The 20477-nt window shown below is 37.5% G+C and overlaps 1 protein-coding gene across 1 annotated transcript in view; it reads left to right on the top strand.

The window, feature by feature from the left end:
* Window positions 1-941: 941 nt before the first annotated feature.
* Window positions 942-20477, top strand: part of LOC115626195 — a 28878-nt gene continuing 9342 nt past the window's right edge. Inside the window, exons 1-10 of the mRNA XM_030521476.1 lie at window positions 942-967; window positions 13865-14060; window positions 14119-14864; window positions 15061-15220; window positions 16023-16266; window positions 16380-17212; window positions 17626-19352; window positions 19416-19759; window positions 19812-20022; window positions 20092-20450. Coding sequence (XP_030377336.1) covers window positions 13970-14060; window positions 14119-14864; window positions 15061-15220; window positions 16023-16266; window positions 16380-17212; window positions 17626-19352; window positions 19416-19759; window positions 19812-20022; window positions 20092-20450 — 4715 coding nt within the window. The 5' untranslated portion in view covers window positions 942-967; window positions 13865-13969. The remainder of the gene's footprint in view (window positions 968-13864; window positions 14061-14118; window positions 14865-15060; window positions 15221-16022; window positions 16267-16379; window positions 17213-17625; window positions 19353-19415; window positions 19760-19811; window positions 20023-20091; window positions 20451-20477) is intronic.

Below are 20477 nucleotides of genomic sequence, written 5' to 3'. Positions count from 1 at the left end.
AACCTAAAACTTTCTAATGAACTAAATCGCAAATAGGTGCGAATTTTCATTTCTATATCTCTGTAAATATTTTTGCTTCAACTTTTTTAACCCCTCAATCGAATTTGTTAAGCATCTATGCCTCTTATCCCCTAAAGTTACTTTGTAGTGTATAACATACATTCTACTTGATGAGTGCTTGAATATTGTTGAATTAATGGCAACAAAATAAATAATAAAGCAGAGAGCAGAGCGCAGCAAAGACAAGACAGGCAGACAGATAGACAGGCAAATATACAAAATAAATAGCATAGAGTTCAAAAGTGATAAGCAAAACAAGTGGCAAGTGGACGGCGACTAAATCGAATCGAAATGAAACGAAATCAAATCAAAATAAATACTCTGTGTGTATTGTGAGTGTGTCTGTGTGTGTGTGTGTTGGGAAAGCCTTTGAAATATGGCCTGCAAAATCGGGTTGAATAGCAGAGGTTGAGGATGGAGATGTGGGGTGTTTGCTCTTTTGTCAGTGCTAATATTATCATATGAGCGGACAAAATTCAGTCGAATTGGCGTGCGGCGATATGGGAGTGTGTGTGTGTGTCTGTGTGTGTGTCTGTGTGTGTGTCTGTGTGTGTGTGTGATATACGCGCGGCGATTTTCATTCATGTCCATTTCGAAGCCAAGTAGATGTACATTGCAGTTCATTCAGCAGCTGTTGTTGTTGTTGTTGTTGATGTTGTTGTAAAACGATGCCCAAAGATGTAGAAAATTGACAACTACAGCATATAGTGCGTTATCTGGCACGACTCGGTCGAGCGCCGAGCACCGAGCACCGAGCGCTGGCATCGTCACAGAGCCGAAGCCACGGCTGAAGTCGAAGCCTCGAATTCCATTCACGGCAGTCGCAGCATCGCATCATTCGTGTTTGGCGCTTCGTTCGGAACGGACGGGTTTTTTTAGGGGCTAACAAAGGCAGCTGTGAAATCGAGTGAGTGTCGCGTTTTAACCGGAAGTAAGGATATTTTTGTTGCTATTGCTTGGCCTCTTCTTCATCCTGTTGCGCCGTCGCATTGTTAGTCAGTTAAGCCGTTAACAAAAAGCAGTCAGAAAACAAAAACAAACAAAAAACGTGTTTGCCCATTTTAAAAATGGCCGCCTCTTTCCATCGCTTTATCTCCATGTGCTGGTGTGTGTGTGTGTGCCTGTGCCTGGGACTGTGTGGGTGCGCGTGTTTAACGTGCCGGAAGTGGCCAGCGAGCTGCTCATTAATGCATTCAAATGCGTAAAAACGTGGCTTAAACGCTTTACCCAACTCTCCGCATTTAGCGTAATTACGTAAGCGGTTTTCAAAAGCGGCACAATTCAAAAACAAAACAAAATCATTCAAAATTGCAGAAGAAGTGGAAAGTCTTTACAAAATATGTATATAAAAAAAACATACAAATATTTAATTAATATAAAATTCATGTAAATTTAAAAGGAAAACTTCCACGTTAACTATTATTTTGAACACATTTTGTTTAAAAATTCAATGCACGCGCTTTGAATCTTTTCGAGCATTGCTGATAACATCGGTCATAAGTTCAATATGAAAATAACAGAAATATATACGCACGTATATACATTTTCTAATAAATACAATGTTTTATAAACACACACATATGTACAATCGATTCTATATATAATAATATTATCATTATGTGGCAGTTCAAAATTGATAAAGTTGTGCTGAGACGCCCGCCAGTGAGAGTGTGAGAGCAAAGATTAACTTTTGAAAAACAAATAGAAATAAAATCTGCATTGCAATCAATTCAGAAAAACGTGTTAAAACAAACACTTGAAGAGTATCTCTCTCTGTGTGTGTGTGTGTGTGTGTGTGTGTGTGTGTGTAAGCATATGAAAATATAACAAATTTGCATTCACTTTGATGTGAAAATAAATAATAAGCCCGGGCCGGGCATTTACTCGTACATATGTAATTCCATTGTGACAAGTGGAGAAACAGCAAAAGCCAATTTAAAATTGTTAATTTTGTATTCCTTGGCACAATCGTTTGTTTATGTAAAATTGATTGAACGCCGCGAGAACTGTTGACAAATTTAATTGTTTTGAATAACAAGCAAGCCAGACAGCTAAGTGATTATTTTATTATCTGAACAATAAAGTCTTCTTTTTTAATCAATTGCACTTGCACTTTAAAAGGAAAAGTTACTTTTAACATACTTATAAGATAAAGCTAGGAAACTAAAGTACTTTCTTAAGCTACTTGAGTTAATATTTATATTTTCTGAATTATTAAGCAGGTAGACAAGCATTTTCTAGCTCCACCAATGGACTTTGTGTTTCAAAAGCGTTTAATTACTGCTATGCTTGCTTTATTAAAGGGTTTAGCCATGCTAGCTCTTGATTTACCCAATGTCAACGCTTTCAAGCCGAATATGCTCAGAATAAGCCCAGTGCTTCCCCAAACTCATGCTCCTTCACTTTTATCATTTTCTTGCTTTTTTCAACTTAAGCCCTGCTCTTCCCTTATCAATTGCCATCACTTTCCCACCCTAGGCCTGTTGCTTTCTCATACTGGCTTTTCCTTGGCCTGTCTTTCTTAAGCTCTTTCCTTGCCTATTTCTGTACTTCTCCAATCTTTTTCTAAGCTTGTTCTATAGGCTTGTGCTCTTACTTGGCAAAACTCTAACTAGAGTTGGTCTTTTCATAAAAAAATTACATTTAAATTGATTATTTAAATAGTTTTTGTTAATTTTAACGACTCCTTTAAGCATTTGTGAAAGGGCATCTGACAAATAAGGATTTTGTAAAAGCATCAGGATAAAGACCTCATTGCGATTGTAATATCAAAAGCTGCAAAATGTTGTCATTGACTTTTCATTTTATTTTTATGCGCTTTTCTTTGCACTCAGACGTAAACATGCTGTGCAAAGAATCAGAAAGCAATTCAATAGTAAAGCCTTTGGACAAGGTTTTGTTTAATTTTTTTTTTATAAGTATGTATATATATATTTATAACAAGAAACTGGTTTGGTTGGAAAATGTTTTCGTAATTTTATTAGAAATTTGCTTGCCGCCTTTGAATCACTTTTCTCTCTCGCTCTCTCGCCTTGTATGTCTCTTTCTGCGTGCAGTTGTTGGTCAACAAAACGCAATGCTATTTTAGGCTGCTCGCGTAGCGCCACTTAACCCCAAGTCAACGCAAAAAGGAAGTGCCCCGGGTGTGTGGCGGCTGCTGCTTCTATCTTTTTGTTTTTTTGTGCGAACATACTTTGCTTGACATTTGACATAATTTGCTGTCGTCACAGGGCAGGGGGTGAAGAGGTAGACGACACAGGGCCGCCTTCAAGCTGTCTGCCAAGCGCATCAATCTACTTAAGTAAAGGCACACACCTTGAAGGCAAGTGGCAGCGAAGAGAAAAAGAGAGCAGACCTCTAAGATAAAGCGATGGGATTTAGTTGTGAATTCGCCGAAGATTCTTCGAAGGTGCCGAAACTAGCAGGTGTTGATTTATGACACTGTCGGGAGAGGGTAGCTGGGCACGGCGTATTAAACTTAATGACTTAGGTATATTAAAGAAGCATAAAGCGGTCAGCGAATACTAAAAACCGAAAGTTACTTTTTGAAATATTCAAATCAAATCGATCGATAGAAATTTAAAAGCGAAATGTTTGACACATATGCAGGCTTTTAATTTTAAATGCTCCCAATATAAATAGTTCATTCGTCCAAGAAAGCGATAACTTTGCTTATTCTTCAGAAACATTGTGAACATTGGAAAGTAATAAATACATACTTTTTTAAAGGTTGCAATAAGCTTTTTTTTTCCTTTTATAGTCTTCCTGTCATGTTGACATCCGCAAGGTTTTTATTTTTCTTTCTAATCTTCATCCTCAATTCCCCCAAGATTATATAAATATAAAAGTTTCAGCTCTTCGTGTCGACAGATAAGTAGGGCGATAACACTTTTCTAATGTCATTAAATCAGTTGTTGAAATTTTCTATAGAGTACCGATGTCGCTTTTAAGGCTAAGCTGGACACGTAACGAAGTTCTTAGCTTTGCCTGATATTTTTCGCACAACGTAAAAGTATATATACAGAGGGACGTTCAATGAGTTGCTCATATCATAACTTTTAAATATCTAGATTATAACATTCCTCCAATATTTTTGACACTTCCCTAACGTCTGCGAATATGAATGAATGAATACTTGAATATAAAACTTTTAAAAATAGGGCACTGCGAAACTTTAATTTATAATCCAAATAATGTGTAAAGATGAACTGGTTGATGATCTGTGATGATTATAGAACGTTAAAGTGATTTGCACTTCATCGCACACTGCAAAACATTCTTTCAATATCTGAAAAGTGAAAATTTAATTATTAATTTGAAACAAAGCGAGGTTACTTAACTGAACAACCCTACCAAAAGCTTAACAATAACTTTAAAGGACACCGCAAGACACAGAGGTGAAGAGGAGTGAGCAACACGTGAATATTTCAATTAGAGTCATTAAAAGTCTACAAACTTTACTTTCCAGCACTCAAACACACACACACTCTTGTAACGTAATCCTGTAGCAGAACTGTAAAAACTAAGCTTAAGCAGATGCGACAGACAACACAACAGAATAGTTAAGGCCCAGGAAAGGCACTCACTTGGATTTGGTCATAATTTTTTTAATTACAAAGCCATAAAAATTAAACGAACCGAAAGTGCTGCAACAAGGAAGCGGACGACTGCCACTAAAAACTAAGTAGTCGAACGACAGCAGCAGTAACAGAAGCACAAACAGTACCAGCAGTAAGGACAACAACAACAACAATAACGTTTTAAGCCACATAAAACCGACAAACAAGCAAGCAAAAGCAAACAGACAAACTGGCAAAACGCCGCTGAGAGTTAAGACCATAGAGAAGAAAGCCAAAAAATGGATGTGTAGAAAAAAGGAGAACGAGTAGAAAAAGGAGGTGTGCGAGCCCGACAGCCAAATATCCTCACAGTTCTTTTAAAACTTACCAATTCTGAAATGAAATTTGATGTTTGCACTGATTTTCATTTTATGGCAGCTATATGATGATATGAAGTGCACCGATTTTAAGAACTAACATTTGTTTGACAAAAAAGATTTTTTTTGCCTAAAAGCAGTTTTTTTTAAATCTATTGGTCCTATGGTAGCTATATGAAATAGGACCATAAGTATATGATTTGTAATAACTTGTTCTGTGTATGGATAGAAGAGGCCCACATTTCAAGTTTTGTGTGCCTAGCTGATATGGCTCGAAAGGCTAAGGAGGTTCAAACAGACAAACGAGCAGATGGACAATATTTAATATTTAAACAAGAAATTATATTAAAAATTAAAAGAAGCAATTTCTTGTCAAGTTTTTAAAATTAAAGCATTTATTCAAGACAATTATACACGAGTATGTGTATAACTACAACATGAGTTCTGTCATATAAAGTTGTACCCTTGCTTGGCATACTCCTTTACTATTTGGTTACAGAGTATATAAAAAACAAAAAAAAAAAAAACGAATAAAAGGAAGCGAACTATTTACAGCTAAATGCTTGGGCAACACCTTGGGCTGCATTGGCATGCTTCGCTGCACTGTGCCCAGTTGCCTAGATCCGCAAAATGGACCAGGATATTTTTTACATTTAAAAAAAAATTTGCATAATTTTTGTTGAAGTGTAGCTGTATGTTTGTGTGTGTGTGTGGGGGGAATGTTGGGGTGTAGTTGTTACTTCTTCCGCAAATGTGTGAAAAAGCTAACACAAAAATCTAAGTGAGCATTGCAAAATTATGCAAATGTTTGCTCAAGGGAGTGTTGAGGGGGTATGGCAGGAACGAAAGAAAGCAAGTACAACATGGCGTATGCGTATTGATTCGAGCATACGACGGTGACAGGTGGTTGGAGAAATAGTTCGAAATTGGTTCATAGTTAAGTGGAATGCACATCTTCTATTGTTGAAATGCCATTCAAAAGCACAAAATGTAGTTTCGGCTACCAACTAACCAAATTACTTCCCTAAAAGCGTTTCACATATTGAAATCCATTCATTTGAATTTTTTTGTACATTCTTCATAATTTTTCGGTTTTAAAAGTCGGAAAGAAATTATATAGTATTTCTTAAACTTCGAAATAAAATTTATTAGCATGGTAACATTCAATTACGGCTCTCACATTTGTCACTTATTTACAAATTTTGCAAAGTAAAATGAAGTCGGTAGAGAAAAGAAATACGAAAATAGTGGATAGTTTTATATTTAAAACCCATTTAATCATATTTTGCATATCAGATTGGACAGTTGACGATACATTTGAAAGACATTTTTATATGTGGACTTATATATTGTGTGTAAAAAAAGTAAAAAAAAAAATACATTTTTTTTCTAATTAGGCATTTTTTCCACTTGGTAGTGCTTACTACCATACCAAGGGAGACTTATTATAAGTTATGTACAAGTTTAAATAGTTTAAGGTATTTTTTTAAATGTTTGCAATAGAAACAACCAGAAACGAAAGTATATTTTCTTATACCCATAAATCTCATATTTTCTGCTCACTAAGCTCCGCTTTTAGCTTTGATTTCAGTAAGGCAGGCACTTGAAATTCTTTTAAAATCAATCCGTCGACTATTTTAATCTCGTTTATTAACCATTTTTCAAGTGATACACATAATTTTCAATTTTTCAATTTCCTACCCTTACATACACACCTCCTTCTCCCACACACACATTCATCCAAATCCTGGGCATTGTTTTTGCTGAGCATGGATGAAATGCATATGCTGTGGATAGTCGTTAGCTGGCGACCGGCACCAAACATAGCACCCAATCGAATGCTATTAGGGCCAGAGAGGCAACAAAAGCAATAACAAGGCGTCTATTGCCTGCTGCGTCTGCAGGTAGCAGCAAAAAAATTTGTGCAAAATTGTAATAAAAGCCGTCGCTGCTGCTGCAACTATGCGTCGCATATTGGCAGCAATTTTTTAAAGCTAGCCAGTCAGCCAACGTAACCGGCATTGTTGCCCCTAACAGCAAAGCGCCTTGGAAGGCGGGCAGTACGGGGTTTCGAAGGATGGTTGCAAGGGAGAGAGGGAGATAGAGAGAAGTATGCTGTGCATAAAGTACTTTGCCTTTATGCAATAACTGCGTGCTTCCGGTTGCCTTGTTTGCACGCATGGCACTACAGCCTTCAATAAACGTAACAACGATAGATCTCAACACATTTTTTTACATACCATATACTATATGTGTTTATGTATTTGTGCGCCGAAAGTGTATAGCACAAGCAAATGTTGCTTTTCCATGAACTTTGTTAAGCCTAAAAAGAAATCCAAATGCTGGTAACAAAAATAAAACCAAACTCTTAAGCATTGCAACAAATTGTACTTCACACTTTTTTTAAGTGTTTAAAAGTGGAGTTGTAGCTCAAGTTGATTTGCGTTTAAGATGCTATTTATAGGAATGTAAAGTTTGGAAAGGATATGAAAGTGTCTGGTCTGGCGTTTGCTTTTAGCTGCAACTTCAATTTAATTTTTTTTTTTTTTTGTGCAAAATAATGGGGCACTTGATAGTTTTAAATGCTTACTTAGAGTTGAGTGTGAATCCTGTTCGAATGGTTACACAGCATTAAAAACTTATTTAAATAGGTAAAATTTTAACAAAAAGAAAATCGACTTCGGACCTTATACAGTGAATGCTGTAAATCACTGTGATTAAATGATCCGAATAATATTGCTTTGTTATCAGTTAAAGTGACATAATGTTTCGAGGATGATTCTGAAGTAACTGCATCCTGTTCAGGAGTAGAATTTCAACTTTTTGGACTAAATGAAATATGTTTAAGGACGTTTTCTCATGGATGCCACTGTCAGAACAAAAACAAATTGAAATCCCATGGGAACCATCAGCTTTCAAATAAAAAAAGAATCGAAAATAATCAAAATCGGTTCACGCTCTCGAAAGGTAACATACAAAAAAATATTAAATAAAATAAATAATAATCGAATTGAGAACCTCCTACTTTTTTTATTGAAGTTAGTTAAAAACGTAATGATGTGCAATGCAAATTTGAAAATATTAATTTGTAAGGAAATCACATAAAGAATTCAGAACAAAACAATTTATTAAAAATATATAAATTCTGGCAAAATTTGAAAATAAAACTCTTATTTATTTAAAAATATCTTCAAAGAAGTATTCTTATTCAAAGGCTATATACATTTATGCAACACTCAGATAGTATTATAGTTATTTGAAGTACCACCTAAGAAGAATCTTAGGCTGCTAAGTAGCTTGTGAAGGGTATCTACGTTTCGGTGTGTGTGTGTGTGTGTGTCAGAAAGAGCGCCTTTGCTTAATTTTTGCTTTTTCGTTTGGCTGCAACTTCAATTTGGCTGTTACCTGCTTGCAACTTGACGTCGCATACTTTTATGTGCACACTTGCATCTGCAAACGCAAACGCGTGGCAGCAACTTTCTTTCCTCGTCTACTTTGTTATTAGATTTGCATGCCACGACGACGTATGTGGCACGTTGCTACGCATGACTCGAGCCATATCGCTGGCTGTGCCCCACCGATTCCTTTAACTCGACATCTTCACATACCTACAAGTACATAAGTATGTGTGTACATATGTATGTGTGTGCATTCAAAGTACAAGTTGTTGCAACAAACGTAATTGCATTTACTTTGGAATTTATGTTAGTAAAATTTTTACTTTTTTCGTTGTCGCTGTTGTTGTTCTGCTTGTTTTTGTACTTGCTAACAATCTGCTGAGGTCCTCCCACCCATACAAGTTGAAGCTCTACCTGTACTGCCACCCCCCTGCCCAGCGCCGACCACATCTCTTCTTGACTTTGCTGGGAAATTGCATTTTTGCAAAAATGGTCGAAGTATGTATGTGAAGCTCTCAAATGTTATATTCGACTGGGCCAGGGGCTGACTCGAAAGCTGAGAATGGAACCCACTGCGTGTATGTGGGTGTGGGTTTGGTGTATGGTGAGAAAATATGAAAACAAATGGCGCTTGCGTTTTTGGCTTTGCTAAGTAAACGGAATTTTGTTTGTGCCCCTTTGTGTACAAAAGTGTGTGTGTGTGGCTTTGTGTGTGGGTGTGTGTGCATACATTAGTTCGGGCAAAAACAAATTTATGTGCGTTTTAGCTGTTATTGTTTTGGATTTCTACTGACAAATTGATTGAGCTGCTTTTGAAGTACTCATAGGTTTATGGCTAGTAATGTTGATTGATTGATTATTCAAACTTAAAAGGCTCGCATGTTGCCCATTAGGATTACTTTAAGCGAACGCACAAAGATCAACGTAGTGTGTGACGTCCTACTTTGTTATTCCTTTTAGAGCTAATACGCATTTAAATAATATAAAACAAAAGTTTATGAACACGACTACATAAGCAATATTGTTGTTTATTGTAATCTTCTCCTGGATTTTCGAGCACTCTTGAAAGAAATTTGAATACAAATGTTCATTTTTCATGGGACTATTTAGTTCGTCCATTCTCTTAAAAGAAATTCTATAAAATCCTATAGTATTTTGTTCCAACTTTTAATTTATAATCATTTTAAGAAGATAAATGCTGACGATAAAAATCTATTCCGCAGCTTAGTTGTTTATATAAGTGGATTAGCCTTTTAATTTATAAACTGAAAACAATTATTGTTTTCAAAATATATGCTATTTAGTTAAGAGACTAATATAGCCACCTTGTGTTATTCACATATTTGGCATATCGGCTTATATTTGTATTACATTTCGGCTATTTAAGTAATCGTGCTATGATTTGTTTTGTTTAACCGCATCTGTGCATGTATACATATAAGCTGATTGACTATATTAGTTGTACTTACCCCTTAGAACTCAGATTGACTCTTGCCTCAGGAGAACGATAAAAAGAGAACACCAGTGTCAAATTCGTAGAGCTCGACAAAATCTCTATCAATTTAATTTGACAGAAGCTCTGATAATGACACAAACTATGGAGCCTTCCAAAATAACTTTCTAATAAGATATTGTCTATCGAAGTATTATTTTAAGCCTCAATCCAAATGCAAATCTGTGGCTGATTTTGAAAATGGTGTTATGAAAAAGGATCCACTACCGTAAATGAACGATGAATCAGAGTGCCGCCAGAATGCATGCAAAGATCTAAAATTTGTGTCAATATTTTCACATAAAAGGTGATTTATTGAACAAATGCGGATTGCCTTCGTTTTTTACATCTCTTCTTTCTCACAAATTCTCGTTTATTTAATTGCTACTGTTATTTTTCTTTTGAACTTCAGCGAACATATTTGGGAAGCCTTTAGTTCCTAGTTCTTCTTATGATATTTCTGCTTTACAAATGGCGTTACGTCGGCGATAATTTACCATTTCTTTTAATAAAATAGTTTATTATTACAAGTATGAGGAGATTTGCAAATTTTACTTGAATTTAATTAAAAGTTTATTTGTTCTCTTCCAGCTTGTTGATTATATTTTTTTAATAAAAGGTTTGACACCAGTACTTGCAACTTCTTGGGTCTCCTCCCCAGTTCTATGGGGTTGCATGTATTTTTGTCTGCACGCTGCACTTCTCGTAGCTCTGCCGTGAAGTTAAGCCGCTTATCAGCTTTGACTGCGGCATAACCTGCTGCGTGCGTGCGTGTTGTGCGTGTCTGTATGTGTGTGTGTCTGTGTGTGAGGTGGGGGTCACGCTGAGAAGAAGATAATGCACTATAAAAGTACAACGCATATGGAGTATATTCTTGTAAATAAAATATTATGTGGAAGGCTATTTGTGTGTGATGCTTTTATGTATTTATTTGTAATCGTGCTCTTGTTTTAAACTTGTTGCCGCATTGCTGGATAATAATGGCAACTTACCGATTATTTTCTGGCAATGAAAGCTTGCAAGCTTGTTTAACAATTAACATACATTTTTCATTTAAAACAACTATTAGTGTAGACAATTTATGCAAAACTGTCAAGACTTGGCAAACATGTGCTCTTCATGCAATATTTGTTTTTTTTTTTAATTGATCGCATTAATAGTTTAAAAGCACTTAGACAACAGCTAAGTTGCATGCAAAATTTAAATTGAAGCGCTTCAAAACATACTGAAATTTTAGAGGAAGTTTATCGAAGTTAATAGTTTCAACAACTTATATAACAAATTTCGTAGATTTTTGAGTAAATACGGCTTATTCATTTGTTTAAAAATTTTTAATATAATAAATAAAGTATTTTGTAAGCAATGTACAAGAATTTCCATTAAACACGGCCGTTATTTATACTCTGTAAAGAGGTACAAGAGTATTTTAGGTTTGTGCAAATTGAAAAAAAAAAAAGATGGAGGCGTGACTTACTCCACGAAGTATCGTGAAAATTATTTTAGGCGGACACCCCTTTAGGCCGACACCCCTTTAGGCGGACACCCCTTTAGGCGGACACCCCTTCAGGCGGACACCCCTTTTAGGCGGACATTTTTCCTAAAACAAAAGACGTGTTAATCCAGCCCTATCTCTCTGTCTGACCACCTATATCTCAAAAGCTATAAGATCTAAAGACACAACATTTCACACACAGATGACTTATATTTTTTTTTTCAGATATTTGTTAATTTTCATAAATTTTTATAATTATTCTAGCATTAGTATTGGCATTTTAACTTACAATTTCCTGTAAAAGCCTCTTTTAAATTTTTCTTTAACGTATCGTACATTAGACGCTTTTTATTCAATTTGTTGCATACTGTTGTGTTGTATTGTTTGGTTAAGCTATGCAGCTATAAGCGTGCCCTTAGCTCCATTTGGGAATCGGTTTTTCACATTCAAAACATAAAAACCAAATGGAATTCAATCTGACACCCATACAAACGTTTTGACAGATTTCAACAGCAGAGCTGCCGAACACAGAGAAAAATTGATAGGTGTATGGGTGTGTGTATGTATGTATGTATGTATGTATGTAGCTGAACCGTTAAGCATTGCAAGTGCAAAAAGTGTTAAGTGCTCTTACTGTTTCTTGCAGCAGCAATCATTGTCAAGCCAACAACGACAGCTGAACACTACCACCAAACATCGATTCAGCCAGCAGGACCCCCACTCCTCCCCAACACAACATATCCTACTTCTGCTGCCCCTAACAAAAAACGATAGCAACAAGCAACCGACAAATGCAGCAGCGATTTATACGGTCGCAAAGTTCAATACAGTAAAGTGCAAAAAATAAAACAGAACACCAACAATTTTTTTAAATTCAAATGCAAATGCAAAACAACAGTTGGCATCAATCGAGCTGTCGGGAGAAACAGCGAACGAAACTCCTTTTCCCACCCACCCACAGACTAAATTCTGGACCTGCTAGCTGCTGGCTGTGCTCTCCACTAGAATTAATGATGGGTTCGCCAGCTTGTGTAGTTGTTGTTGGTGCTGCTGTTGTTGTTGTTGCTATTTCTGTTGATCTGGAGGGGCTTTGGGTTTAGTGTGTTTTATGTGGAATCAAGTGGAAATTCAATTGATTTGTTCCGACTATGGCTTTGGCCAGCAACAGCAGCAACAACAGCAACAACAAAACGAAAAGAAGCAAAAGGCGTTTGTAATAATTGCGTGGTGGCCAAGTGGATTTGCATACATACACATACACACATACATGCATATGTTTGTATGTGAATATGTTGAACCTCAAAGCACGTCGGCGCTTACGGCCAAGTAATAAGCATAGACGACTGAGTCAGCGTCTGCCCAACAAGTGTAAAATTTATTTGAGCGCAAATTCATTTTGCGTAATTTTGCAAATATTACAAAAGCGTATGAATACGGTTGGCAAAAGGCAGTAACAGAAGCCGCCTTCGCCTGCTCCTATTGATGGTCATCCATGCCGGCTTCTGGCATTGTCAGCATGTCAAGCTATACGATATTCCGTTAAGCCAGTTAGTGCAAAGCTTTGTCTAATCAAATGCCAAAGTTATTTAATTAATTCGAGTGCTTTGTGTAATCTTAAAAGTAAAATGTGCAGCTGACATCAATAATAATATCAAGTTGGGGAAAATAAGCATGAAATCGAGTGGAAACAATTTTGTTTAATGAACTCAACCAAGTTGCGGACTCAGCTTGAGTTTCTCTATTATAAAAATGCCTTTAAAACTATATGGATATTTTATCTTTAAGTAATAAGAAATGTATGTTTCTGCAAAGAATTCCATAAATGAAAAGCTGGAATTAGATTTTCCGAACTTTTCAAATTTTTCCTGAATTTATATTATTTAATTATTGCAGACAACTTTTGAACTTTTGAAAATATTGATGGTGTTATAATAGAAACTATTTATTGCAATGAGATGACGAATTAAAATTATTTATGCATTTAAAATGCTTTTCCATAATATGTTGTTGACTTTCCTAAAACAACTTTTGATTGGTATCACCTGAGACTATAAATGATTTAACAAGCTGATAGGCAGAACTTAAACTTAAAACTCATGTTCCAGTTATGTTCCAGTTTCCTGAATTCATATTATTTAATTATTGCAGACAACTTTTGAACTTTTGAAAATATTGATGGTGTTATAATAGAAACTATTTATTGCAATGAGATGACGAATTAAAATTATTTATGGATTTAAAATACTTTCCCATAATACTATATGTTATTGACTTTCCTAAAACAACTTTTGATTGGTATCACCTGAGACTATAAATGATTTAACAAGCTGATAGGAAGAACTTAAACTTAAAACCCATGTTCCAGTTATCTTTTAAAAATCTTTTTTAAGATTATCAAGTTTATACTCAAGATGAAGAAACTATCTTTCCGACATAACGTAACAAATTTTCCGCAATTATAATCATATGAACTATTTTATTTTCAGCGAAACAGGATATTATTATTTGAACTAAACATCCATGTCGACTTAATACTAATACAGTAAAGCTGAAATTAGCGCACCTTGGAACACAGACACGCAACGCCCAGCATGGGCGGACTAAGTGAACGGACAGCACAAATTGCCATTTGGCTCGTGTTTCTCTTGCTTTTCATACCCCACAGTCAGGCAGCTCGACAGAGTGAGTAGCCTATAAATATACATATGTATATATTAATACAATATATAACTATTTACAGACCCACTCAAAGATCCACGCATCTGTGGTCGACCACAATGTGAGACGAACTCCAAATTTAAATATGGCGAAGTGCTCTATAAATACGATTACACGGTCTCTGTACGTAGCGAATTCGCCGGCTCTGGGGACAACACCTCGGATTTGTATTTGAAGGCCAATCTGGATATATTCTTTCCCAAGCCGTGTGAGGGCTACTTGCGTATAAATGACGCCAAGCTCTACGATAAAACGGAAGAATTCAGCCAAGCCGAGAATGGCGATAGTTCAAGCGAAAAATCAAATGATTATGGGGACTACTATGGCGGTTTGGCAAGTGCCGAGTCAGATGAAAAGCCCCAAAACATTGACAATCTGCATCCCAAGAGCGTGGACTTGGCCTATGACTTAAAGAAGAATGTTTTGCGTTTTGCGTTTCACGATGGCCTCATCAGCGAAGTGTGTCCGCATCTTGAAGAAACCGATTGGGTGTTGAACTTCAAGAAAGGCATATTGTCGGCATTCCAAAACACCATGATGCGCTTCGATGTTGACTTCAATACTACCGAGACAGATGTTTCTGGCGAGTGCCAAGTGCAGTATGCACTCGAGAGCACGGACAGTGTGTATGTTACTATACGGAAGATAAAGAATATAGCCACGTGTAGAAAACGATATTCCACACACTCAATGCTGCAGACAACGCCCTACACTTTCCGAGATGACAAGACTATTTGGCCCATACTGAACTCGGAGAGTTATTGCAATGTAAGCTGGGAAAATAAATAATATCTAATATTTTTAAAACTGATCTAAGTATTATAGCAATCACTTGGTTTCTACTAAACTATTAACCAAATAAGCTTTTGCATTATAACAATATTATTATAATCAGAGCTCTAATTTAAACTCTACTATTTAATTACTTTTAAGACTGAGTTATTAATCTTTTTGAAAATTTCAGCTCACTATTGATAACCACGTCTATCGCGAGATCAGCTGCTTTGAGCGACATCTCCTCATACCATTCTCTAATGCCAGCACGGGCGCAGTAACCACAAGTCAGAGCAAGTTCGAGCTGAAGGGCGAAGAGTCCTACAGCAGCAACGAGTTTTTGGAACAGAGTAAGTAAAACCTCCGTTAGACAATCAATTAATTTCTATATAATGCATTTGTATTTTTTAACAAATATGCTTTGAATAGTTATCATGAACAGTAATTCAATTGTCGTATAGAATTTGTTTAGAAATAAATGATAGAAATGTAGTATTTTTTGAAATCAAATACAAATTTTTCACCTCCCAATAAAACTGTTTTGTATAATTTATTTGACTTCTAATGGATAGCTCTGCCAACGGAGCAGTCTTAATTTGAATGGAATTCTAAAAAAGCATTAACGAACGTAGAAGTATTTTTTCATCCAAAATAAATTGTTTAAATACATTTAAATAGTTTCAAATTTTATAACGAAGAGTAGAAACAAATTATCAATGATCGATTGCAGATTTATGATTATAAATTCGGAAGTCCCTCTAGATATGGTATAATCATAAGTTCAGAAGTCCTATTCATAAAGAATTATCATTGGTATAATTTGTTCATTGGGATAATTTAGCGATTATCCTTTATCCCAGTAAATGAGTTCAAGTCGTTTAAACGGAAAGTAAAAATCGACTGCAGATTTATGATTATAATTTCGGAAGTCCATCTAGACAGGGAATAATCATAAGTCCAGTTCATAAAGAATAATCATTCGTTGGGATAACTTAGCGATTATCCCTTATCACCATAAATTAATTCAAAACGTTTAAACGGAAAGTAAAAATCAGAGATCAATGATCGAATTTACATGAATGACTATCTTTTGTATAGCATTCCCTATTAATACACACCCACTCTCGTTCCCCACTTTTTCAACACGCACAGATAACGAACTCATTGATCGACGCTCAACGCTTATCTTCGATCACACGCCTCTTGTCAAGCCCACACACGGCGAGATCAAGGCCGCTCGTGAGCTGCTTAAGGAAATGTGCGCTGTGGGTTTTCCGAACATACAGCGCGAGTTCATTGACGTCTTCACCAAATTTCTACAAACTACGAAGAGTCTCGATTATAAGGCACTCACAGTTTTGCTGCAACGAGCTGCGAGCATTTGTGAGCAGGGCAAGTGAGTAATGAGCTGGCAAGGTCGAGCGATAAGCATTTATCTCTCTCCCTCTCTCTCTCTCTCTCTCTCTCTCTCTCTCTCTCTCTCTCTCTCTCTCTCTCTGTGATTTATAGAAACCATGTACTTGAATCATTGCCCTACATAGGCAGCACTGCTTCCTATAAGGTGATGCGAGATCAAATTATCGCTGATAACTTGCCCAAGGACTTGGCCCATAATTGGATGACATCGCTGTCGTTCATCACACGACCCGATGAGGAGACTCTAGAGACGTTCTACACCATTCTGGACTATGCACGCAAGAAGCTCGATCCTGAATACACGCTGGGCGCAACGGCTGTCATACACAGCTTCTGCAAATACCATGAACAGTGCGCTGATCACTTAAAGGTCCAACAGATTGTCAATCTTCTGGAGACCGAGTTTCTCAGTATCTATAATATGTATCGGGGTCAGCGCAGACAACGCGAACGACTGATTGTGCTGCTGAAAGGTCTGGGAAACATTGGTGCCATGTCAGAACAGTTTGCTGAGCAACTGCAATGGATTATCAAGGAGGATGGCACGCCTGTGGACATTAGATTGCAGAGCATTCTGGCATTTAGACGCGCCGATTGCTCCAAGTACCGCACCTACTTTCTGGATAGCTATGCCAATTATACACTGAACTCTGAGCTGCGCATTTATAGTTATCTGCAGGCCATGCGTTGTCCCGACTATATATCGATAGCCGTCATCAAATCTATACTGGAGCATGAGGAAATCAATCAGGTCGGCTCCTTTGTTTGGTCCCATCTAACCAATTTGGCGAAATCGAATTCGCCAGTACGCATTGAGGCACAGGGTTTGCTTCTGAACGATGATCTTTCCGATAAATTTAAATTGGACATACGAAAATATTCAAGGAACTATGAGCACAGCTTGTTCTTCGATGAATACAATTTTGGTAAGTCCAAGTTCGAGCTACTCTAAGAAGCACAATATCAAATTGAATAGGAAGTTAATGATCTGCATATTATATTAAAATCAGAAGATTAGTTCAAAAATCTTAAAGCCCAGGCAGTTAAAATTTGATAAAGAGATTAAAATTACCACAAATTATTATAAAATATATGTAAATAAGTCAGACAAGAACTACTAATGATATATAATATGTAGAACGATGTCTGAGATTTAAGCGTGTAGTAGAAAATATTTGAGTGAACTATCAATCTTAATTAGTTGCAATTCAACATACATTTTTAAATAAAAGTGTCAAATAAATCGCTATAGACAACATTACGGTTTTATCATAAAAATAAGCCAATTCGATATTTTTGCTAGAGTACCATACTAAGTACAAATTATTTTATATTCTAGGCACCACTACTGATGCGAACCTTATTTTCGGTACGGATTCCTATTTACCTCGCATGGCGAGCGTTAATTTCACTGCCGATTTGTTTGGTCAGTCTGTCAACTTTTTCGAGTTCACTGCTCGTGCCGAAGGTTTCGAGCAGATGGTAGCCTCAGCCTTTGGACCGAAAGGACCGTTTAGTGGGGAGCTATTGCGCAAGAAGCTTTCCTTTCTAAATCGCTGGCTGGGCAACGAGAGCGCCGAAGAAGATGATACGCTGGAAAATTTGTTGAGCTTGGAAAACTTGCGCTTGAAACGCAAAGCAGAAGAACAGCTGACGGAACGGGAAACTAATGTGGAGGTGGAAGATGACGAAGACTATCAATTTGAAGAAGGCTTACTGTCGCGGCCGAAGCGCGATTCGAATTCTGCGTCACGCAAACAAAACATTGAGCGCAATGTGAACAAACTTGGATATAAATTAAAGTACGATTACAGCAATCCCCGCGCTCAGTTCGGACTACGCATCTTTGGCAACGATTTGCGTTACTATACTGTGGAGTCTATGATAGAAGTAATGGCTCTGCTGAAGCAGTTCGATCCCTTCCATCAGGCTCAAAAGGTGTTGTCGGGCAAGGAATTCAAGTATACAAAGTCGCGCGTCTTCCTTGATGCCTCGTACAATGTGCCGCTGGCCATCGGTCTGCCCCTAGCCATACATGCCTTTGGAGCCTCGTCGGTAGATTTGCGGGTTTCGGGCAGCTTGGAGCGCATGGAACCGCTGGATAATTATTACTTCGATGTCGAGGGTCGTTTCAAGCCCTCTGTTTCGGTTGATGTCATCACAACCATGAAGACTGATATGTATTGGGGTGAATCGGGCATAAAGGTCAAGAGCAATCTGTATTCGAACTCTGAGGTCGAGGCTAAGCTTAAGGTGCGTGGACCAACGCTTGTTTCCTTTGCATTCAGCCTACCACAGGACAAGAATGAAATATTCAGTGCTCGGTCAGAGTTATTGGTGATGAAACGTGACGAGGAGCTGCCACAGCTTGGCATAGAAAAGCGTAGTTCCAACTCTTCCTGTACTTGGCCCGTCCTAAATCGCGCGCTAGGTTTGCAGTTATGCTCGAATTATAGCGTTCCCGACTTAAGTAACTCTTCAAATGTGGTCTATCCAAGTCTGCTGTTGACTGGACCGCTGAACTTTAGCGTTATATTAACAAAATCGGACTTATCCGCCAAAAAATACGTCTTCGAATACAAGTGGGACAAATTGGAGGCAGAACAGCAAAATAATTGGTCACTTGTTTTCACGACACCCGGCTCTAAAACTCCTCGCGTCCTCGTGGTCAATGTAACAAGTGTACCCAATGCTTTTAATGCCTCGGTGGCTTTTGTTAATGGCGCCAACCGCACATCGGCAGGGTGCAGCTACGATGGCAACCCATCCTATAGGCGATTAGATTTATATCTGGACGCAGATGGCAATCGTTCATTTGACTTGGGAATGGAACTGCGACACTATCAGGAATTTACAACCAAATTTTACAAGCCAAGAATGCTGCTGGCCATTAATGGCGTCAACGTAACTGGCCTGGTGGGTCTCATTAAGATCTATGAGAAGAATGGCATCAAACAACATGATGTGGAATTGTCCTTCGAGACGAAAAAACTGCAGGCAATGGTCAATGGAAATATTGTGCAGAATGAAGTGAAAACTACCACAAATATGACGATTAATTATAGGGTATGTTGAATAAGGATTTACTTTATAGTATAGTAGAGTATATTAATGATGTGTGCCTTGTAGTTCCAGGAAAACAAAATCGAGACCATCAACTTTTCGGGAAGTCTGAAGAATAATGGCGATAAGTCCAAGACCGACTACGGTGGTGACATGAAACTGCGCACCTCTGCCTATCCGAAGCTAAATTTCGCATCGAATGTTACGTGGACAAGTCTCCAGGGCCATACGGAGGGCGTTGTGACTTACAATAATGCGCCCAACTTTGTCGACCCCAATTACATGAGTATGGTGCGTCTGGTCTTTGCGAAATCCCAATCTGAGGACACTATTTGGGAAGGCTCGCGCACACGTGCCAGCTTGGAGCTAAAGATTCCTAAATCCAAAATGGACTATCGTATATTGATAAAGTAAGTTTTGAACTAGATATATCTACGCGTTATTCATTTGCATACTTTTCAGGCATGAGGAGCGAAGCAAAAATGGAACGGAGCACAATTTTATTCTGGGTCTGAAGTATGCAGCCGATAAGGAGGCCACAGGTGTGTTTTCCGTACACCTGCCGCGACGCAATCTGTTCGCTGTGGATGCCTATATGAATGTTACTGTGCCAGAGTTTAACTCCTGTACGCTTAGCCTGAAGGTCAATGAGAAGGCTAGCAAAGATTATATGGTAAATATTATTTAGATATTGAATTTACTCTACATTATTACAAATCGGTTAACTTTTTTTTTTGCTTAGATTTTCGTTAATGGATCTTGGTTTACGGGCCATTCCATAGCCATCAGGGGAAACTACAAAGATCGTAGTTCGCGTGTGCAGGCTTTGCATCATTTGAAAATGATTGTGGAGAGTCCTTCCTTTAATGCCACCACGCTTAATATAGTCTATCGACGCAATCAGCTGCTGATATTCTACGATCTGAAGGCAAAATATGGAAAAGATCCTTATGGGCTAACCATACAATATGCCTCGAATGCCCATAATCGCAATTCCAATGCAGAAATTCGTTTGAATGTTGTGGGCAGGGACTACTGGATCAACGCAAAGTTATTGTCAGAGCAGCCTAAGCTATTGCAAGTGGAAATACACATGGACAAGTAAGTGGGGAACTAAATATTGGCTTA

Source organism: Scaptodrosophila lebanonensis, unplaced genomic scaffold (genome assembly GCF_003285725.1).
Source record: "Scaptodrosophila lebanonensis strain 11010-0011.00,11010-0021.00 unplaced genomic scaffold, SlebRS2 tig00000080-arrow-pilon, whole genome shotgun sequence".
NCBI lineage: Eukaryota > Metazoa > Arthropoda > Insecta > Diptera > Drosophilidae > Scaptodrosophila > Scaptodrosophila lebanonensis.
This window is presented reverse-complemented; position numbering and strand designations above follow the sequence as displayed.